The 22,110-nt window shown below is 63.4% G+C and overlaps 1 protein-coding gene across 3 annotated transcripts; it reads left to right on the top strand.

Annotated features, from left to right (window-relative positions):
* The first annotated feature begins 1,768 nt into the window (after positions 1 to 1,768).
* Positions 1,769 to 21,289, top strand: BMP1 (bone morphogenetic protein 1). 3 transcript variants are annotated; one of them, XM_082072438.1, is made up of 20 exons: positions 1,771 to 2,330; positions 10,285 to 10,398; positions 10,487 to 10,639; positions 10,726 to 10,843; positions 11,295 to 11,473; positions 11,557 to 11,662; positions 11,993 to 12,117; positions 13,670 to 13,785; positions 14,016 to 14,118; positions 14,566 to 14,682; positions 14,760 to 14,905; positions 15,236 to 15,431; positions 15,500 to 15,625; positions 15,720 to 15,880; positions 16,002 to 16,182; positions 19,623 to 19,748; positions 19,825 to 19,952; positions 20,038 to 20,251; positions 20,339 to 20,589; positions 20,814 to 21,289. In XM_082072438.1, the coding sequence occupies exons 1-20, from the start codon at positions 2,168 to 2,170 to the stop codon at positions 20,946 to 20,948; spliced, it is 2,958 nt and encodes a 985-aa protein (XP_081928564.1). In that variant the 5' UTR covers positions 1,771 to 2,167; the 3' UTR covers positions 20,949 to 21,289. The 3 variants fall into 3 exon arrangements, with proteins under 3 accessions (XP_081928566.1, XP_081928564.1, XP_081928565.1); XM_082072439.1 differs by lacking the exons at positions 1,771 to 2,330; positions 10,285 to 10,398 and having other exon boundaries at positions 10,499 to 10,639; positions 10,752 to 10,843; XM_082072440.1 differs by lacking the exons at positions 19,623 to 19,748; positions 19,825 to 19,952; positions 20,038 to 20,251; positions 20,339 to 20,589; positions 20,814 to 21,289 and adding an exon at positions 18,527 to 18,971 and having other exon boundaries at positions 1,769 to 2,330.
* The last annotated feature ends 821 nt before the right edge of the window (positions 21,290 to 22,110 follow it).

Raw genomic sequence — 22,110 nt, 5'->3', positions numbered from 1 at the left:
AGCTGATGCGGGGAGGGAAGTGGGGAAAAACCTGCGTGTCCCCAGGGCGCTCCCTGGGAAAGGGGTGATATCAGGGCTGGAAACCAGCAGCCAGACCCTGACATAATGGATTGACATCATCCGGGGACTCAGCCCTCAAACATCCTTCCCAGCAGAGGGATGGAAACAGAAAGTATTTCAAAGCCTGGCTTGTTTTTCACGAGGGATCTGTTTGTTTTCTCGGGAGACCAGCTAGAGGTTGGAGATGAGTTTGGGCGGTCGCTCCCCACGTTCCCATCCCCAGGCTGCGGCGTGTAGGTTGGGGATGGCGTGGGGAAGCGAAGCGAGAGCCGTTTTCAGGAGTTTATTTATTTGCTTGAAGGGGAAAGGTTTACTGGATGGAGGTTTTGCAACGCTGGGCTAAATGGCAAAACACATCCTGAGATGATCGGCTGCTGGGGGAGGAAAATAACGGCCCGAGATAAGGCACAAAGGCGGTTTCCCCACAATCTGCCGTGCCTGGAACGAGCCAGGCCCTGAACGCGGGAGGTCCCTGTAAGCAAAAGGCAAAGGGGTTTTTTGGGGGGGGTCAGTGGGCAGGGGAGGGAGCAAAGCCCGGATGCCTGTGTGCATCCAGTGTGTCCCCAAGGCAGCGGTTGAATGCAGTAGCACCAAGCACTGAAAAAATCAAAATAATAACATTAATGCAAGTTGTGAGAATATTATAAGACAATGGGGGTGTGTTTGGGAGCAGCGAGAGTGGGCAGGGGGACCCTGCTCAGCCCCCCCATCCCGCCTGCTGGGGCTGGGATGTGCGGGAGGGACATGCCAAGGGGATAAGGGACATGCCAAGGAGACAAGGGACAGGAAAGGGTGCAAGGCAGAAGGGCAAAGCCAGGCTGAACTTGGAGCTCTATCTAGTGGCGAGAGGGCGGATGGACCCCATTTCCCTCCCGGGGCTTGGGGGGGATGCAGGCACCCCGACCCCCTGCACCAGCCCCCCAGGGTGGGCATCTGGGAGGTGGCAGATGGCAGTGAGTGGGGTGACATCCCCGGAGCTGCGACAGCAGGTGTCACTTGGAGACCTCAGGCCCACGCGTGCACACGTGTGAACACACTCTTGCACATGTGTGCACACACACGCTTGCACACGCAGCCACGTGGCCCAGCCAGGGCTGGCAGCTGCCTCTTCCCTACCTGGCTGCCTGGGCACCCTGGGGTGCTCTCCTAATCCTGGGGTGCTCATCCCATTCCAGGACTGGGAGATATGGGGTGCAGCACTGGGAGATGCAGGACAGGGATGTGGGGTGCAAGAGTGGGACACTGGGGTGTGGGAGGGTGTGTAGGACTGGGGGATGTGGGCTGTGGGGTGCAAGGCTGGGACCACGGGGTGCAGGAATGGCGTTTGGGGGGTGCAGGGCTGGGGTGCTCAGGAGGGCGTGCAGGACTGAGGTTGAGGGGTGCAGGATGGGCAGGATTAATGCTGGGGATACTGGACGGGGATGGAGGGGCAGGATTGGTACTGGGGGGTAATGGAGGGGGTGGGGGGATAGGATTTGTATTGGGGTTACTGGATGGGGATAATGGGGCAGGATTGACACTGAGGGGTAACGGAGGGGATGGGGGGGCAGGATTTGTACTGGGGGGTAATGGACGGGGATGGGGGGGCAGGACTGGTACTGGGGGATTCTGGACAGGGATAATGGGGCCGGATTGGTATTGGGGGGTACCAGGTGGGGATGAGGGGGTAGAATTGGCACTGGGGGATACTGGGCAGGCATAAGGGGGCCAGGATTGGTACTGGAGGGTACGGGACAGGACTAGAGGGTGCAGCCCGGGACGAGGAGGGTACGCCCGGGGGCAGGAGCGGGCCCGGGGGCTGCGGGGGGGCAGGGTCCTCGGTAACAACTCAGCCACGCCGCCGCCCCCCCCGGCGCTGGCCCCGCTCCCAGCCCTGAGCCCGGGGCTGCAGGGGCCGAGCTCCGCGCCTGAACCCGCCCCCGCCAGATCTCATTTCCCTAAAAAAAAAAAAAAAAAAGAAAAAAAAAAGGAAAAAAAAAAAAGAAAAAAAAAGAGAGAGAGAGTGAGGGAAAAAAAAAAAAAAAAAGGAGCGAAGAAGGGAAGGAAAGAAGGGAAAAAAAAAAAAGAGCCGCCGGCCCTCCCCTGCCCGCCCGCTGCCCGCGGAGCCATGGCCGGGCTGCGGAGCTGCGGGCTGCTCTGCCTGCTGCCCTGCCTGCTGCCCTGCCTGCTCCTGCCCCGGGCCCTGCGCCTCCCCGACTACTCCGACGTGCTGGAGGAGGAGGAGGAGGAGGACGCGGAGCCCCTGGACTACAAGGACCCCTGCAAAGCCGGTAGGAGCCGGGGGGATGCGGAGCCCCGGGGAGCGGGGGGAACGGCCGGGCCGGGCGGGCAAACAAAGGGGAGCGCGGTGGGGGGGTGTGAGTGAGTGTGAGTGAGTGAGTGAGTGTGAGTGAGTGTGAGCAAGTTGCGCTTAGCGAGGGTGAGTTTGCCCCGCACAACTCCACACTTCGGGGCTTTAGCAAGGGGGAAACTTGGCTCCCGCGCCGGTCCGGGCGCTCCCCGCTGCCGGGTTTATTTTGGGGGGGAAGGGGGGACACATACACACACACACACAGCGTCCGGCCCCGCTCGGGGATGCATCTGGTTGTACTTAGGGTGGGGAGCGGCTCGGGGGGGGCTGGCCCAGCGCCCCGCTTTCTGCCCCCAGCTTTGCCCGCACCGGCAGCTGTCAAAGGCGGTGGGCAGCCCCCACCCCAGCCCACCCCCCAGCCGGACCAACGCTCTGTGCCCCCCCCGGCTTTCTCCTTCTCTCCCAAACCGCAGACAGGGAAAGCTCTTTGCCCCCTCCCCGGGGCTGCAGCGTCCCGGGACAGCCGGGCCAGGCTTTGCCATGGGCTGGGGTCTCTCTGTGCTGGGTCGGGGGGTTGCTGAGCTGTCCTGGAGATTTTGGGAGAGCTGGGAGCCAGCTGGGCGCTGCGGGGGGGCTGTCTCCTTGTCCCAAAGTGAAACAAAGGGGACAGAAGGATTTGGGGGGAAGGGGGAAACTGAGGCACAGGAGGAACACCCATGGAGCGTGGAGGGCTTGGGTCTGGTGGGTGCTGGCTGGAGGATCACGTTTCTCTTTAATGGCATTGTCTGCACTGGAAGGCGTCTGTTGATATAACTCTGTCTACATGAGGGCTTTTTTCTGGCCAAAAATCCTTCCCTTCCTGCCCTCCCGGGCTGAAACAGCTAGGCTTGCAAAACTGTCCGGGCAGAGCCGGCTGGAGCCTCCGCTCCGCTCCCGCTCCATCCAGCCGCGTGGGAGAGACGAACCCAACTAATTAGTGGTGGCTTTGCCAACCGTCCCCCCTCCTCACCCTGCTCCCACACATCCCGAGACCCCCGCCGGGTCCCGGGGCTGGCGAGGCGGTTGTTTCCCCCCCATTCCCTGCCTGCCTTTACAAGATCCTTATGTGACTAATGCAATTACGGCAGCTCTTCCCCAGGAGCCTGGGGTGGGGGGATCAGGCCCTGCCACGCACCCCGGTTGGGGTCTATAGGACCGGGATGCTGAGATCCAGCAGTGGGGGCTGCTCGGTGTCTGCACCCCCCGTGCCATCCCCCCGAGCCACACGGTGGCTTGCTTTTGTTTTGGGGTGGCGAGTCCCCCCCCCCCGCCTTGCCCCGGAAACAGCTGAGTGCCGAGGCCTCGCCGCCAGCGCGGCCACGGGGAGGGAAAACGCCGGGAATTTGGGTTCTTCCGCACAACTCATGCCAGAGGTATCCTGAGGCCGCCTGCCCGCTCAGGACGGTTGCCCGCGGCCACCCCGGTGATGCCACCACCCATCGGTGCCAACGGGCCATCCCCGTCTCGGCAGAGCCGCCCGTGCCGCCGCGTCTCTTCCAGGGATGCCAAAAAAACGGGATCTCTGGGAGATCCGGCCCTTGGACCAGCCTCCCGAGGGAGGAATTCACCGTGGCCCCGGTTTCCCTTTACCCGGTCAGCAGGATATCCCGGTGCCCGGCGGTGAGCAGGGCACCGCCGGCGCGGATCCCGCTCGTGTTGCCATCCGCAAAAGGGCATTTGAGCAGCTCAGATGGGGCTCGTGGTGTTTGCAGAGCTTACTTAGTGCTTCTAAGCAAACATCTCCGGCCCCAGTGTTTGCTCTTGGAGCTGGGGGGTTGCTGAGCAATTTGGCTGCGGGAGCCGGGACCCATGGGTGCAGCACACTTTGCTCCCCACATGCAGCTTTTGGGGGTGCCTGGCTTAAGCGTGGGGCTGACGTGCTTCTGTCCCCCATGGGTTTGCTGTCACCCTGCTGCGCACACTCGTGGGGAGGGCGATATGGGGGTGCGCAGCTCTGCAGAGGGAATCTGTGCAATCTGTGGGGGCTCAGCATCTATCCATGGGGTGATGGCAGAGCCGTGGGGCACATCGCATGCATGGATGGGGCTGCGGGGCCTGAGCCCCCCTCCCTGGGCATACGAGCTTCCCAGCCGTGCTGGAGCTCTGGCTCCGGCTGCCTGGGTTTCACCTAGATTACACTTTCCAGGCGTAGTCAAGCGGAGGCTACTGGTTGCAGTCACACTTGTCAGGCTGCCCAAAAATATTTTCCAGCCGTTATATGTCACTTATTCATGCAGGGCAAAAAAAAATGCACCCGCCGAGCCGGGGCCGGCGGGAGGCCTGCGGTTCAGGGCTCGGGACAGCGCAGGAACCTTGGAAATCCCAGCCCGATCCCGGGATCTGCTTTATCTTTGTGTAATCACCCGTTCGGCGCGGCGGCGCGCTCCGGCGGGGCCGGGGGTGCCATGGCGGGGTCGGGGGGCTCGCTCGCCCGCCCGCCGTCGCTGCCCTCCCCTCCCGGCTCCTGGGAAACCCTTCGGCGGCTGATTCACGCCGGCGGGTCGCGGCGAGGGGGGTGCCGGCGTTTCCTGAGGCTTTATCCGGGGCTGGGAAACACATGGGATGGAGCGGCCTTGGGGAGCCGCGGCTGGACCCAGAGAGAACAAAGCAGCCGGGAGGGATACAGGGAAAGGAGAGGGGATGGCCCGCGGGTGGTTTTCCCCAAACTTTTCGTCTTGGCTGTGCCATGAAGGGTGTTTTCTGGGCAAGAACGTGCCATTCTGGTCACCCGCAGGCTTGCTGGAGGTCTCTGGCATCGTGGCAGGGAAGGAAAGCTGTATCCTGCTGCATCCCGCTGCATTCCGCTGCACCCCCTGCATCCTATTGCATCCCGCTGCATCCCATTGCATCCTATTGCATCCCACTGCGTCCTATTACACTCCCTGCATCCTGCTGCATCCCACTACATCCTATTGCATCCCACTACATCCTATTGCATCCCACTGCATCCTGTTGCATCCCACTGCATCCTATTGCATCCCAATCCATCCTCCTGGATCTCCCTGCATCCCCCTGAGCTGTGGAGACCGAGTGTCCCGTGTTGTCCCACCTGTCCGGGGGCACTTTGCATGGCAAACCCCCCTCCGAACACATGCAAAAGGCAATGAGAAAAATCCCCCCCATCTCTCAAGCTGCAGGAGGGTTTATGCAGCCCGGCCAGGGAGCTGCAAGTAAACTTTGGAAGGAGTTAATCCGCGCCTGGGGAGGGCTGGTGGGGAGAGGATTGAGCAATAAAAGCATGGCGGGGGGGGAAATGTTTGCAGCCAGAGCTCTGGGGCAGATACACAAAGGTCTGGGAGCCCTTGGGAGCGGGTGATCCTTGGCAGAGCCGGCACCGAGCGCCAGGGACGGGCACAGTGACGCTGCCAGGGTCCCGTCCTGCTGTGACACCCGATGTGCGCTGAGCCGCGTGTCGGGCAGCGTCCCCATCCCCAACGGGCTCCAGCCCCCGCTGGGCTCCCCTCCTCGCAGGGGAATTTAACAACAACCCCCCCGGTCCCCTTGGCAGAGCCGTTTGCAAATATTTTCCTCTCCAGCCGCTCTCCCTTTCAGCAGCGACCGGTGCTGCTGGCCCGGGCTGTGTTTTCCTGCATTGGGGAGGCAGGGAGAGCCCCGTTACCCCCACACAGCCCCCCAGCTCTGCCCCCGCTCCTTCCCGGGGGCTCTGACATGCCTGAGCTTTGGCATCCTCCGCACCGAGCCCCGGAGGAGCCTTTCTCCTCCGTTTGCTGTCACGGAAGAGGAGCAGAAGGAAAAATCCTCCCCTGGAGTGATCAAACCATCGCTCCTCATCCCTCGATCTACTCCCGGACGTTAATTAGCTGGAAGCCGTTTGCTGCCAGGGGATGTGTTTATTAGAGGCCGGGCTCCACGGGGCTTATTTCACGCTACGCTGCAGCGTCGCCCAGCAAAGGGCTCATACCCCGATTCCCAGGGCTGGGGAGGGGAATTGGATGCCCAGGGAAGCGGAGACGGGTGATGCTTCTGAGCGGGATGTCACGGAGGGGTGCACAGAGGGGACAGGAGGGGAGCTGGGGACAGGGATCATCACTGTGCCTTAGACATCATACTTTAGCATCTCTGCCTGAATTGTGCTTTCTGCCTGCACCCAGGGCAGGGATGCGGGCAGGAGGGTGCGCGGTGCTGGTGCGGCCTCAGGTCTTGCAAAAGCACCGGCTAGGACAAGGAAACAGCAGGGGGGGGGGACACAGTGTCTCTGTGCCACGAGTGGCTCTTCGGGGGCTTTTCCCTTGGTGCTGACCAGCTCTGTCCCTCCGTGCCTCAGTTTCCCCCCACGGCTGCAGCGGGGCTGCGATCTGACCTGGCTCCCAGCCTGGCCGCCGAGGTTTGAATTCCTGCTTTGTGCCTGCTGCGCCGCTCGGAAGGTGCTCTGGGAAAGCAAATATTCCTCGCCCCGGCGTTTACAGCCTGGCTGCTCCCTCGCACACCGAGGGGCACCGGGAGAGGGGCTGCGCCGCTGCCGGGGGGAGGACGGGATCCAGCTCAACTCCTCTGTGTCCTGCGTCTTGTCCCTGGGGTCTCTGCGGGGACCTCAGCAGGAGGTGGCAGTGGGGGGCTGCCCCCCATCCCAACAGCCCCGGGATGCTCAGCATCCTTCCACCGTTGCAGAACAGACCCCCGAGGCCGTGGGGACCCCCCCAGCCCATCCGAGCGGGGTCCCCGCTCCTCTCGCCGTGGCCCCGGTGTGTTTTGCTTCGCCGCGGGCGCAGCTGGGCTGGCGTGCGGGGGCGAGGGGCGGCGCGAGGAGCATTCCTCACATATTTACCGGCTTCTGCCGAGCCTGCGGGGTGCTGCCCCGGTGACTCGGTGGCTTTACGACCCGGCAGCTCAGGTCTGAGGCCGGGATGCACCTATTAAACCGCCCTCCTCCATCCTGTGTCCCTGGTTGGGGCAGAGCAGTTTGCTCCCAGCTCCATTGCGTGCTCCAAACCCTCCCCTTGCACCGGGAGCGATGCTCGTGGCTCCACATCACACGAGGACTCGCAGCAGCTGGGCCAGAGCTGCTAAGCTGGTGAGGAAAAGCTGAGCTGAGCCTTTGCTCCGGGGCAGGGGATGCTGCTGGTCCTGACAGAGCCACCGGAGCCTGTCCTGCCCGGTGTCGCTTCAACAACCAGCGGGAGCCACACGGGGACAAGGGTCCTTCCCGTCCGGCACCGCTCACGGAGGCTCGTTCGCCCCAGACTGACCTGGAACTCAATCTCGCCCTGTTTATCTGCCGCCCTCCCCTGCCAAGGCTTCCCCGCCGCTCTGTTTGCTTTTGCCTGCTCACCAGAACATCGTGTTCGCGCCCCGGCCTCTTCCCGTGGGTTATCTTTTCTATTCTGTTCTTCTACATGGTTCGCAACCTTGGTGGAGTCCAAGGTTGGGTTCATCCCAAAATCCCGGTGATGCAGGAGAGGTCAGACCCATGGGTACCCCCCTCCCCTGGTTGCTGGTGTAAAGGATGCTGAGCAGCCCCTGCATCCCTGGCGAGGGGGACGGAGGGACCCCACAGGGACAATGACCAAACCGTGACATGCCTGTAGCATCAGGACAGGGTTCCGCAGGGGTTGGCCCGGCTCCGAATGTAAAACCTTGTTTGTCTAAAGCTTCAGCCCCGGGGGTTACGTCACCTTTCCAAGAACCCGAAAGAAAACACAGCACACAAAACGTCAAACAACAGCGGAGGGCTGAGTTATCTCCTGGCTGCGGGGCGAGGAAGAGCTCGGTGGGCAGGTCCCGAACAGCCCGTTGTTTTTTGGGTGCTGGGGGGGGGTTGTCCCGTCCCCGTTCCTCTCTGCCCGATGGGGATGACGATGGGGTCATTGTGTCCCCGTGGCCGGTGCCTGCCCTTGAAACCGGTGTCCTGCTGGCACCGCGTCCTCCCCGCTGGCACCACCGTAGCTCAGACTTTGTCCCCATTGCCACCACGGCCAGTGCCCTTCCGCTTGCAGGGTGTCCCCTCCACCTTGGAGGGGGGATGCTGGCTTGGTGTGGCACAAACTGGGGAGGGGCAGTGACAGCAGCATGGCAGTGGCTCCCGTGAAGCCCCTTTGGGAGGTTCACAATGTTTTGGTGAGCGGAGACCCCCCAAAAACCCCTCCATGTGTCACCATGATGCACGGGGAGGGAGCAGGAGGTGGACACAACCAGAGCCTAAAACAACGTGGAACTCTCTCACCCCAACTCTTCAGGCTCGTCCCCAACGTGTCCTTACAGGCTTGGCTGCCGGGACCCCCCCTCACCGCCACCCCACGGCTTTCCGTCCCCTCGGGGAGCAGCAAAACCACCTTCCCCGCCCAGGATGGGGATTTTTGGGGGAGCCCCGCTGCCTCGCACCGCCCGGGCCAGCAGCCCCACGTCCCCGCGCTGGCCTGCCCGGCTCTCTCACGTATCCCAAATCCCTCACATATGGTTTCTATATCACTTGGCTCCGCCGGCGCTTGCTGGGCTGTAAGCGAGCTTAACTTTCCCTTGTCTTTCCATGCAGCTCTTGGCACGGGATGCTCGTCCTCGCTCCCTGGTCCTCCCCCGCACTGCCCGTTCGGACACGTCTCTCCCGGCCCCGGGCGGGTGTGGGGACGCCGGGGACGGCTCCTGCCTCCGCTCTGCCCTCAAATTGCAGCCTGGCCGTGCCAGCGGCGCGGCATTGCCAGGGGAGGTGCCGGCCCCGGCTTGTTTGCTCTTCCCTTGGCTTTACCGCGAGGTTTGCTCCCCACCCTGGGGCTTCCTTTGCTGGGGTGCTGGGGACAGGCATAGAATGTGGCTCTTCCACCCCAAAATGTGGCTCTTGCACCAGCAGAGCGGGGTTTGGGCTCGGTGCCGCGGGGTCTGGTGGAGTTGGTGTTCGTCTCGCCCCACGCCAGTTGTTTTGGACCTGCCAGGGTTATCCTCATTGTCCCGCCTTGCTTTCGTAATTAGTGTCTCTTTTGGGACCCACTTGCTAATTGCTCAAAGCACAGACTTGGCGCCGCTCCCCCGAGCTGCTCCGGACACCCCACTCCCCACCACTGGGGCGGGCGAGCTCTGGGGGTGCTGGGGGTCACCCCAGGTACCCCCAAACGTGGGGACAGACCCCACTCCGCCCCACAGCAGCCACATCCAGAGGCGCTGGCACGGCGGCCGGCCTGACCTCAGCTCAGCCCTCGCGCCCGAACCGCCGCGTTTCCGCAAAGAAATGGGTCCCCGGGGGCTCGGCGACGGCCAAGCGCCGAAGCCGGGAGCCGTGTCTTGCAGCGCTATAGGAGGAGGAAGGGCTGCGCAGGGTTATGTCCTCCGGCTCGGTGATGCCGAAGCATCTCTGCACCCCCAAACGCCACGGGAGCTGTTGGGGGGGCTCCTGGCCCCGGCAGACGGACGGACAGACGGACGCCCCTCGGCCAGCTCGGTTCCCGCGGGCGCAGCGGGAGCTTCCCGGGACATATGGCAGCGCTCGGCGGTGGCAGATGACTCGGAGGTCACCGGAGCATCCCGGGGCTGTTGGAGCTCGCACGGGGCTCAGGGGGCAGGAAGGGGGTCCCTAAGCTCAGCGTGGGGGTTTTTGCAAAGTGAAAAGAAGGGGAAAACAAAAAAAGGAGGCAGTTTTGCAACACAAATAATAACACTAAAAGCTGATGGAGCGGGCTTTATGCGAACCAGATGTCGGCGCGGGGCTGGCTCCAGCTGCCGGGGGAGCCGGCACGGCGGGCTGGGGAGCAGGGGGGGCACCGCGCTCGCTCTTCTTCCCGGCCCCCAGATGCAGGGAAGGAGGAGGAGGAAGGGCTTGACTTCATCTTCATGGCTATGCCGGGTCTGGAGGAGCTGAGGAGAGGCTGGTGATGGAGACCCCAGCCCCAATGGGCTTTGGGGTCCCCTGGCAGAGTGAGGGGGGCTCAAAACTCCTTCCCCCGCCACAGCTGCCTTCCTGGGGGACATCGCCTTGGATGAGGAGGACCTGCGGCTCTTCCAGGTGGAGCGGGTGGTGGACCTGGCCCATCACACCGTCACCCGCCTGCCCACCAACTCCTCAGGTACCGCCGCCATCCCATCCCCTCCCCGCCACCTCCATTTTGAGGGTGGGGGGGGGCTGCCCAAAATCACCCCCCCACCACCCCGCAGGCAGCAACGCCACCCGCCCCAACCCGCGCCCCGGCCACCAACCGCGCGGCCGCGGGCGGCAACGGGGACGGAGCCGCCGCGCCGCCACGTCCCGGCCGGAGAGAGTGTGGCCGGACGGCGTCATCCCCTACGTGATCAGCGGCAACTTCAGCGGTGAGTGCCGGGGGGGTGCCGCTCCGTCCCCGGCGTGCCTCAGTTTCCCCGGCGCCGGGCTGACGGTCCCCGCCGCCCTCCCGCAGGCAGCCAGCGAGCCATCTTCCGGCAGGCGATGCGGCACTGGGAGAAGCACACCTGCGTCACCTTCCTGGAGCGCAACGACGAGGACAGCTACATCGTCTTCACCTACCGACCCTGCGGGTACGTGCTGGTACCCAGGACCACCCCACCCCTTGGCTTTTGCGCTGCAAATGGGGAGCACGGCGGTTCATTCATTAGGATGCTCGGCTGATGTGTTTTGGCACCGCGGCCGGGACCAACCGCCCGGCTCGGGTTGCTCGGTGTCACGGAGGGCTGGGAGGTGACACGGACACATCCCGGGGTCGGGTCCCCGCGGGCGGTTGGACACGGGAGGTGTTGTTGCTGAGGTCGGTGGCGCGGCACCAGCCTGGGCTTACAGCGGGACCGACGCCAAAGGAAACAGGGGTTTGGAAGAGCTCGGCGTCTTCACACGCCGGGACACGGCCCCGGCCAAGCAGATGCTGGGGAGGAGGAGGTTTTCCCCCAGAAGGGGCTGTGCGCGGTGGCAAGGGGGTGACTGTGTCCCCCAGAGAGCCAGAGCTCACCCAGTGCCACCCGCCTTCCCCCCCAGGTGCTGTTCCTACGTGGGCCGCCGAGGCGGGGGACCCCAGGCCATCTCCATCGGCAAAAACTGTGACAAATTTGGCATCGTGGTGCACGAGCTGGGCCACGTCATCGGGTTTTGGCACGAGCACACGCGCCCCGACCGCGATGACCACGTCTCCATCATCCGGGAGAACATCCAGCCAGGTAGGGACCAGCCTCCCTCCTCCTCCTCATCCTCATCCTCCCTGCCATGGGGTTCCCCCGGTGATGTCCCCGTCCCTCCGCAGGGCAGGAGTACAACTTCTTGAAGATGGAGCCGGAGGAGGTGGAGTCGCTGGGCGAGACGTACGATTTTGACAGCATCATGCACTACGCCAGGAACACCTTCTCCAGGTACAGGGTGGCTCCCCCCAGGTCCCCGTCCCCCCCGCAGCACTGGGGACAGTGACACGAGGCCCCCAGCACCAGGGGACGGTGGTACTTCAGCACGGGGTTCATGCGCTTGGAGCAAGGCTCCTATCTGCAGCAGAGCAGGATGAAGCCCCACGGCATCGCTTGCCAGGGATGCTGCTGTCCCCGCTGTCACCTCTGTCGGGGACACATCCCCGCTGACTCACCAGCCCGCAGGCTTTAATTAGCCGGGCTGTTTTTAGCATCCTCCTCCCGCCGGCGCTGGCGGGAGCAGCCCCGGCGCTTTCCAGCCTCTGCCCGCTCTCGCCCCAGGGGCATCTTCCTCGACACCATCCTGCCCAAGTACGACGTGAACGGCGTCCGTCCCGCCATCGGCCAGAGGACACGGCTGAGCAAAGGGGACATCGCCCAGGCCCGCAAGCTCTACCGCTGCCCGGGTGAGTGTCACTGCCGGCGGGCTGGTCGGATGGGGGGTGCGTGAATGGGGATGTGTCTGCGGGGAAATGGCTCTGCTTTCACCCCAAAACCTGGCAAAGGAAGGATAACCCTGTTTCTGGTGGAAGAATGCTCTTTGGGGTTCTCCTTGCCATTGGATGCCCCCACAAGGACCACGCATGTTGCCTTTCTCCATCCACGGTGCTTTTCTGGGGTGTTTGTGAGCAGAAGCGAAATACAAGGCATTGGTGAGCTGCAGACAATGCCCGTGGGAGCAAGAGCATCCTCAGCCACCCTCTCCTCCCAATTGTCCAAGGAAAGAGCATCCCCCAAAGATCATCCCCCAAAGAGCATCCCCCAAAAGAAAGAGCATCCCCCAAAGAGCATCCCCCAAAAGAGCATCCTCCAAAGGAGCATCCTCCAAAGGAGCATCCTCCAAAGAGCATCCTCCAAAGAGCATCCCCCGAAAGAGCATCCCCCAAAAGAGCATCCTCCAAAGAGCATCCCCCAAAAGAGCATCTTCCAAAGAGCATCTTCCAAAGAGCATCCTCCAAAGAGTATCTTCCAAAGAGCATCCTCTAAAGAGCATCCTCCAAAGAGCATCTTCCAAAGAGCATCCTCAAAGGGCAGAGCATCCTCCAAGAGCATCCTCCAACCCACCCCAACAGCAGGAGGATTTTGGATGAGGCACGGGGCCGGTGCAGATCCAGGGATGCTCAGCACAACCAGTACATGGATCAGCACCCCGAATGGCTCCGAGGACCGCGGCCCATGAGGAGTGACATCGCTCTGGGTGTTGGGGACGCTGGCACGAGTCCCCCCACAGCTGCAGGCACGTGCTCCGGGACTGCGCTGGCAACATCTGCAAGGAGTTTGGCTCCCACACGCTCCTGCTTAATTCCAGCAACTAATTAGCAGCCTGGAAGAGGGACGCCTTTGTGAGGGGCCCCGGCAGCCAGCCGTGCCGCTTTCGGGGGCTGCCAGAGCGAGCAGGAAATGTCATTAGTTAGAGGAGGGGAAAAAAAGGCCCAAAAAGAAATCCCCCCCCCTAAAAACCAAGTCCTTCTGCAGCCTGGCTTTCCCTTCCCTTTGTTTCCACTGTAAAGAGGGGAAAAAAGGCAACGAGCCCAGGTTTCAAGCCGCCTTTTTTGAACGTTTCACCTTTCATCTCGCGGCCCCCCCCGGGTGGGAGGTGGGGGGGCGGCCGCCTTGGCCCCACGACAGCCGGAGCCGAGTGCCGTGCGCCGTGGCCGCGGCATCATGTGGCTTCCAGATGGTGACGCTGGGTCGGATCCAGCCGCGGAAACCTGCCCCTACCAGGGCTATGATCTCGGGGGGTCCTCCCCCCGGGGTTTGGTGCTTGCGAGGGGGTGCTGGGGAGCCAGGAGCATCCCCAGGTGCAGTTTGGGGCTTTTGGGGGTTATTTTTGCAGGGTTGTCCTTGGGATGGTAAAAGGATACAAGGAGGGGTGGGAGCAGCGAATGCTCCGAACCCAATGCCACCCGTAGCGGGGGCTTGCTGGGGGTCTGACCCCCACTTTTTCCCCCTCGGCAGCCTGTGGGGAGACGCTCCAGGACAGCCAGGGCAACTTCTCCTCCCCCGAATTCCCCAACGGCTACTCTGCCCACATGCACTGCGTCTGGAGGATCTCCGTCACCCCCGGAGAGAAGGTACCGCCCGCCGACGCTGCGCACAGGGCCCCCGCCTCCTCCCACCCTCCTCTTCCTCCTCACCCCATCTTTTAATACCCTTTTTTTGGGGTTCCTCTAACCCCAGCATCCCCCGGCTTGGGGATGCTCCCAGACATCACCGTGGGTCCGGGTACCACCCAACAGAGAGACCCCGCAGGGTGCCATGGGGGGCTCACCCCACGCTTTTCTCCCCCTCTCCCCGGTTTTAGATCATCCTGAACTTCACCACCCTGGACCTCTACCGAAGCCGGCTGTGCTGGTACGACTACGTGGAGGTGAGAGACGGGTTCTGGAGAAAGGCCACGCTGCGAGGTAACCAAACCGGGAGCTCTCAGCCTGCCCGGCGGCGCTGCCCGCACCTCCTGCCCAACGGGGGGATGCTCGGGGTGCAGGCAGCGGGGCAGGGGCTCCCCTCTGCCTGTATCCCTGCCTGTGATGTGCCAAAGCCTTGGGGAGGGGAGGAACCACCCCCGGAGGGGTTATTGGGGTGTACGGGGCTCCCAGTTTGCTGGGACACACCAGTGAAACTGATCCGGGGGATGTGCCACTATCTTGGTCCCATGGCCATGAACTGGGTGTTCCCCAAATCCCAGTTGACCCCCGCGCTCTGAAACAACCGTTTTCTATAAAACGGACGGAAAATCGCTTTCCCTTTAGAATGCCGGTGGGGAGGGGGTGTGCCGGGGGGGCGCTGGGAGGTGGTGGTGAGGAAGAGGAGGGTGCCCGGCCGGCGGCAGCCCAGCAAACCTTCATCCCCAGGCAGGTTCTGCGGGAACAAGCTGCCCGAGCCCATCATCTCCACCGACAGCCGCCTCTGGGTTGAATTTCGCAGCAGCAGCAACTGGGTGGGCAAGGGCTTCTTCGCCGTCTATGAAGGTAGGGGAGGGCTGGGGGGGGACACGGGGCTGGCGGTGGGGCTGGGGGGGGCTCAGGCGGCTTCTCCTCCTTCCCAGCCATCTGCGGGGGGGACGTGAAGAAGGACAACGGGCACATCCAGTCCCCCAATTACCCCGACGACTACCGGCCCAGCAAGGTGTGCATCTGGAAAATCACCGTCTCCGAGGGTTTCCACGTGGGCTTGACCTTCCAGTCCTTTGAGGTGGGTGAGCGTCCCCCCCCTGCCTTGCCGTGCCCCCCAATTTCCCTGGGAAATCTCCCCACAGCGTCTCCCCGACCCTGGGCTGAACTAGATGATCTCCAGAGGTTACTTCCAACCTGTGATTCTGTGACCCAATACACCGCACGGGATGCACTTGGGGTTGTTGCTGCCCGCATCTGTCTGCACTGCCTCCGTGCCTCAGTTTCCCCATGCAGCAGGCTGGCTCTTTTCACTGATGGGTGACATAAGGGCATAAGGAAAGGGGCAGGCAGGGTTTGGGGATGCTGGGGACAAAGCGGCGTGTCCCCCCGCTGATTTACACCCCCCTAGATCGAGCGGCACGACAGCTGCGCCTACGACTACCTGGAGATCCGGGACGGCAGCAGCGAGTCCAGCAGCCTCATCGGGCGCTACTGTGGCTACGACAAACCCGACGACATCAAGAGCACCTCCAACAAGCTCTGGATGAAATTCGTCTCGGACGGCTCCATCAACAAGGCGGGTTTCGCCGTCAACTTCTTCAAAGGTAGGAGGTGTTCCATTGTGAGGGTATGGGGGGCCGGCAGCCCCACTCAGCCCATTGTCCCTTCCCAGAGGTGGACGAGTGTTCCCGTCCCAATAACGGCGGCTGCGAGCAGCGTTGCATCAACACCCTGGGCAGCTACAAATGCGCCTGCGACCCCGGCTACGAGCTGGCGTCCGACAAACGCCGCTGCGAGGGTGAGCCCCCCCCGTTTTGCCACCCCTCACACACCCCACGCAGCATCCTGCATCCCGGGGACGTGATGGGCACTGGGTACCTGCCGCCCTGCAGCCGCCTGCGGAGGGTTCCTCACCAAGCTCAACGGCTCCATCACCAGCCCGGGGTGGCCCAAGGAGTACCCCCCCAACAAAAACTGCATCTGGCAGCTGGTGGCCCCCACCCAGTACCGCATCTCCCTGCAGTTCGACTTCTTCGAGACCGAGGGCAATGATGTGAGTCCATCCGGAGCGGTCCCTCTCCATCCGCATCCCCCCGCGATGCCACCGGGGTATTGCGGGGGTGGCACAGCCCTGTGTCCCCCCCTAATCTCTTTGCTCCCCCCACACACCCCAGGTGTGCAAATACGACTTTGTGGAGGTGCGCAGCGGGCTGACGGCCGACTCCAAGCTGCACGGCAAGTTCTGCGGCGCCGAGAAGCCGGACGTCATCACCTCCCAGTACAACAACATGAGGATCGAGTTCAAATCCGACAACACCGTCTCCAAAAAGGGTTTTAAAGCCCGTTTCTTCTCAGGTAGAGCTGCCCGACCCCGGCATGGGCACCCCCTGCCAACCCCCCCGAACCGCCGCTAACGCCTGCCCTTGCCCGCGCCAGGGGTGCAGCCCCCCCATCCCACCCAGCCGCAGGGGCATCCTTGGGGTCTGACCCCCCCAGCCTCCAGCAGCCCCCCTAGCAGCACATTTTGCTGCTCCTCAAGGCTTTTTCCCCTATTTTGGGGGGCAATTTGGTCCTACCTCATACACTGGGGGGTCCCCAAACAGTGGTTGGGTGCTGGGCTCCGGCTGCACCCACAAAAGCAGGGGGACAAGGCACTGGGGACTGGGATGTGCCCAGCCCTGGGGGGGTCTGGGCACTGCACCCCCGCGTTGGGCGCTGCCATGGGGGGACGGCGATGCCCCCGCTCTGCTGCTGCTGCCCCCGCTCCATCCCGCTGCGCTGCACGGCACCGGCTTCCCCGCACCCCAGGCAGGGGGGGACACCGGCATCCAGCCCCCACCGCGCCTCAGGTCTCCGGACTGGTCCCTCCTCCCAAAAACCTGCTTATCCCTGGTCCTCTCTCCTCTCCTGGGCCACCCCCCCAGGAGACGGTGGCACTTTCGGATGGGGATGGGGACACGGAGCAAAACGCACAATTGGCCACGGCCAAGCGTCACCTGGGGCTGGTCCCCGGGCTGCTGTGACACCCTGGACATCAGCAAGTGGCCAACAGCACGTCCTGGCCGGGCTGGGCTGGACCGCACCGCCAGCACTTCATCCGTCCCACTGCTTTTTGGCCCCATCAGGATGTTTTTAAGTGGCAACGTGGCCGGAGCCACCGTCCCCAGGAGCCCTCGGGCTTCCCGGGGCGGCAGAGACCCACAGGCTGGGGGGAGAGTGTCTTTGCTTTATTTTATTTCAAATTAAAACCAAGGCAAGTAAGGTGGCCCAGCCATCGGGAGCCGGTGCCCTCCAGCAAAGCCAGACCCGGGAAAGCCCAGCGGGACCACGGGGCAGCCGGGTGAGTCGCCCCACTCCGGGCTCCTCCCTCTCCTCTCCCTCCTGCGGGGGGGTCCCGTGGGGGCTGCTGTTACCCCAAACCACCAATCTGTCTCCCCCCACGCAGGTCTCGGGCTTTCCCGGCAGCAGGACTTGGCCACACCAGGGTCCCCCCCCCGGGGTCGCTCCCCAGCCAGCCCTGAGCAAAGCATCAGTGCTGCTCATTTTTTAGCTGCGGGGGGTCTCTGAGCTCCATCCCCGCACGGGCAGCCTGGCCCCCCAGGCACCCATGTCCCCCCCCACACACTGAAGATGTGGCCCCTTCCTCCTCCTCCTCGCGCGTAAGGATGCGTTGACACGGATTCCGCCACGGTGTTGGCACCCAGGTATGTGTGTCCCCCCCGCCGGCTCTTTGCCAAGCCCCCGGTGCACAGGGGGGTCTGTAGCGGGGTGACGGGGGTTGTGGGGGGGGTGAGCCAGCCCGGAGCCGTCCGGGATGCACGGCGGGATAACGGTGAGCGCACGGCACGCTGGTTAGAATAAAGGATTTGCTAAAGACACCGACCCGGTTGGGCTTCTTTCCTCTGCCAACTCTCTCCGCTCTTGTCTCGCCCCCCCAGGCTCCCTCCGTCCCCCTGGTGCTGGAGCTGCTCTGAGCCCCCCCCGGCCCATCCGAAGCCCCTTCCCATCCCCAAAATGAGCTTTTTTCGCCTCGCTTTCTCTCTCAGATCTAGGAGACGGCAGGTTGAGAGGTGGCCGTGGGGCTTGGGGCTGCTCCGAGGGGGCTGGGGGGCGGGAAATGGGCAGGACCCCCCCTCACTGCTGCTAAGGGATGCTCTTCTCCAGCATCCCCTGTGCTGGGGACAGGCTTGGCATGGATAGGGATGCTCGGGTGGGTGGTACCCGCTTGCTGCTGGCTTCTCCCCCCCCAAAACCATCACGCCATGGGGAGGGGGAGCAAGGAGGGGTGATGGGCTGTGGAGCATCCTGCCCTGACCCCAAAACAGGGGCTCTGGGGGGGCGTTGGCGAGCCCTGAGACACCAGCAATAGGGACCTGGGGCAGGTGGTGGGTGCTGGGAGGTAAGTCTGGCCAGCCCGGGGGGGACACAGCTTGCTCTGGGTGACCCCAAACCCTTCTGCTGCCATTCCCATCCCAAAAGCCCCTCAGGAACCCACCCAAAGCGCATCCTCATCCTCCCGGAGCCAGCCACGCCGCCTCCTCCTCCTCCTCTTCCTCCCCACGGAGCCCCGGCTGCACGAGGGGTTCGGGGGGTCCCCGCCTGCTCCCCCCGCTGCCGCTCTGCATGTCCCCCCGCCGCCCCCACCGCCCCCCGCTCCCCCCATCGCTCCCCCCCTTTTCTCCTTTCTCTCTCTTTGCAGAGAAGAAGCAGCAGCTGCAGCCCCCGAAATCTCGCCCCCCCGGCCTGAAGTTCCGCCTGCAGAAGCGGCCGCGGGGCCCCTCCTGAGCCCCCCACCCGCTCCCCCCATCTCTCTCAGGAACGCCGCGGTCCCGGTGCCGCGCGGGACTGCGCCGGGGCCAAGCCGAGCCCAGCCAAGCCGAGCCCAGCCAAGCCGAGCCCAGCCGAGCCGTGGCGCCGGCCCTGGCAGCCCCTTGCTTGACAGAACTGGTTGTTGGCCTTATTTTTAATATTTTTAACTTTTTTTTAATTGGTTTTAAGCCCTGTCCCCGTTGTTTTTGTCATTGACCAGCTGACCTCGGTGCTTTTGGGTTTGTTTTTGTTTTTCCCCCGATTTTTACCGTGTCTGTGACATTTCCCTGTCGATGAGTAAAGAGGGACTCCCGCGTCCTGCTCTTTCTTGTGCATCTTTTGGTTGTCACTGTGTGTTCTTCTGCCTTCCCCGTCCGTACCGCCAGCAGGTAACAGTTGTCCCCATGGGTGACCCCGGGAGAGGAGGACCCGTCCCACCCACCCACCCACCCGTGGGGGCTGCTCTGGTTTGGGCAAGGGACAGCGGAGCTGCTTGGTGATGGCCGGAGGCGCTTGCGTGGGGCTGGGGACCAGCAGGGCTGTGCTGTGCCGGATGCCGTGTCAGGATGCTGTGCCGGGATGCTGTGCTGGATTCTGTGCCAGGATGCTGTGCCGGATTCCGTGCCGAAATTCTGTGCCGGGATTCCGTGCCAGGATGCTGTGCTAGAATTCCAGGATGGGATTCTGTGCCGGGATGCTGTGCTGGAATTCTGTGCCGGATTCTGTGCCGGAATACCATGCTTGGATGTTGTGCTGGGATTCTATGCTGGAATACCATGCTGGGATTCTATGCCAGAATTCTGTGCCGGGATGCTGTGCCGGGATGCTGTGCCGGGATTCTGTGCTGGAATTCCATGCCAGGATGCTGTGCCGGGATCCCATGCCAGGATGCTGTGCCGGGATCCCACGCCAGGATGCCGTGCCGGGATGCCGGACACGGTGCTTTGTCCCCCCGGCTCAGCCGCGGTGCCTCTGCTCTCTCGCAGACAAGGACGAGTGCTCCAAGAACAACGGGGGCTGCCAGCACGAGTGCCTCAACTCCTTCGGCAGCTACGAGTGCCAGTGCCGCAGCGGCTTCGTGCTGCACGACAACAAGCACGACTGCAAGGAAGGTGGGTCCGCGCCCCAAATCCCCCCCCAACCCCAACAGGACCCCCCCACATCCATCACCCCCCGCTCTCTCCACAGCCGGCTGTGACCATAAGGTGACATCCACCTCGGGGACCATCACCAGCCCCAACTGGCCCGATAAGTACCCGAGCAAGAAGGAGTGCACCTGGGCCATCAGCACCACGCCGGGACACCGCATCAAGCTGGTAGGGATGGGGAGGGGACCGAGGAGCGGGGGGACGGCACGGGGGTCCCCTCTGAGCGCCGGCGCTTCGGCCATCGCCTCCATAGACCTTCTCGGAGCTGGACGTGGAGGCGCAGCAGGAATGCGCCTACGACCACCTGGAGATCTACGACGGCAAAGACGCCAAAGCCCCCGCGCTCGGCCGCTTCTGCGGGGCCAAAGAGCCCGAGCCCCTCGTCTCCTCCAGCAACAAGATGTTCCTCAAGTTCGTCTCCGATAACTCCGTCCAAAAAAAGGGCTTCGAGGCCACCCACGCCACAGGTACCACCGTGGGACTGGGGGCAACTGTGATGCAGGGTGACCATAGACCCTCCTAAACCCCATCCCCTCTTGCTTTTTTCCCCCCAGTATGCGGGGGCCAGGTCCACGCCGAGGTGAAGACCAAGGATTTATACTCCCACGCCCAGTTTGGGGATAACAACTACCCCGGGGGGTCGGACTGCGAGTGGGTGATCATGGCGGAGGAGGGTTATGGTGTGGAGCTCATCTTCCAGACCTTCGAGATCGAGGAGGAAGCCGATTGCGGCTACGACTACATGGAGCTGTTCGACGGCTACGACGGGACGGCCCCGCGGCTCGGGCGCTTCTGCGGCTCCGGGGTGAGCGGGGGGTCTGGGGGTGGGATGATGGGTCAAAAAATAAGGGGTGATGGGTGATGCTGAGCCAAGAGCAGTGCTGAGAACTCCCCGGCATTTTGGGGTTGTACGTGGGGGTGTGATGATTTTGCACCCTCCCCATCACAATCCCCCCCACCCCAAAAAATGCTCAGCATCCCAGGGATGCTCGTGGTCCTCAGCATCCCTCTCCCCCCCATCCCCGGCAGCCCCCGGAGGAGATTTACTCCGCTGGAGATTCGGTGATGATCCGCTTCCACTCGGACGACACCATCAACAAGAAGGGTTTCCACCTTCGCTACACCAGCACCAAGTTCCAGGACACGCTGCACACGAAGAAATAAGGGCCCTGGGGGGGTCCCAATGCCCCTGCATGGGCAGGGGAGGAGGAGGAGGAGGAGGGCAGGGAGGAAGGCGGGGGGAGCTCTGCCCCGCACAGACTGCACAGAGGAGCACACAGCCAAACCTCAGCACTCAAGACACGTTCGCACGGGGGCACAAGGGCAGAGGGGGGGTCCCCTCTGCCCCCCCGGAGCTTGGGGGGGGCGCCGAGCAGGGTCCCCCCCGGCTGAGCCGACCGCAGCTCTCTGAATGTACAAACCAGTAACCGGGAAGAGCCCAACACACACAAGGTGCTGTCTCTGTCTTGTACCGATGAAATCAATAAAATACCCTTGTACTTGGAGGGGGGAGCAGCCACAGTTCTTTCCTTCCACCCCCCCCGCAAGGGAAACAGCACCCAAAAATGGGGCTGGATGTGTGGGGAGCACCCCAGCACCCTGCTGCACCCCCGGCCCTGGGGCTCCCCAAGGAGCAATCAGCTAATTGCGATTTGCTGATGAGCATCTCCCAAAAGCAGAAGCCACAGTGGGTCCCTCGCGGGTGCTGTGGGGACCCCGCAGCCCCCCCCGGATGCTGATTTGGGCAGGTGGGTGCTCCCCCCGCACCTTTGTTTTGCAGCGTGGCAATGGTGGGAAGGTGCCCATGGCTGTGGCCTCGGTGCCACAGCATCCCCCCATAACCCCCTATTCGCCCCCAAGCCCTGTCCCCCCCCTTTTCCCTGAGCCAGATTGGGGTCTGGAGCCACTTCCCCGGGTCCCAGCGGGGGACAGAGGATGGTGACACGGCCAGCGGCGACCGCACACAGTTTATTGATAACACCGGCAGCACAGCACAGGGATGCTCGGGGTTGTTCTACCGTTACAGCGTGCATGGGGTACACAGAGACGGGGAGCCGGGGGGGCCCATGCTGCCGACGGCTCATGCTGGGGGGGTGACGGAGGGGTAGCCCCCCCAAACCCCGGCTCCTCCGGCCGCCCCCGGGCTGCGGGGCCGGGGGTTCGGGCGGCACAGCGATGGCGAGAGCAGAGCGAACACGGCACAGCGCTGCACGACACGGGGGGGACACCGCGCTGTCCCCCACACCACTGCGGACACGGGCACCACGGCTGCAGCCCCAAAGCGGGGGGAGCCCTTCATGAGCATCCAAGGGAGTAGTTCCAAACC

Source organism: Streptopelia decaocto (assembly GCF_964273445.1).
Source record: "Streptopelia decaocto genome assembly, chromosome: 25".
NCBI classification, from domain to species: domain Eukaryota; kingdom Metazoa; phylum Chordata; class Aves; order Columbiformes; family Columbidae; genus Streptopelia; species Streptopelia decaocto.
Note: the sequence above shows the minus strand (reverse complement) of the source record. Positions and strands in the feature narration are given on the sequence as shown.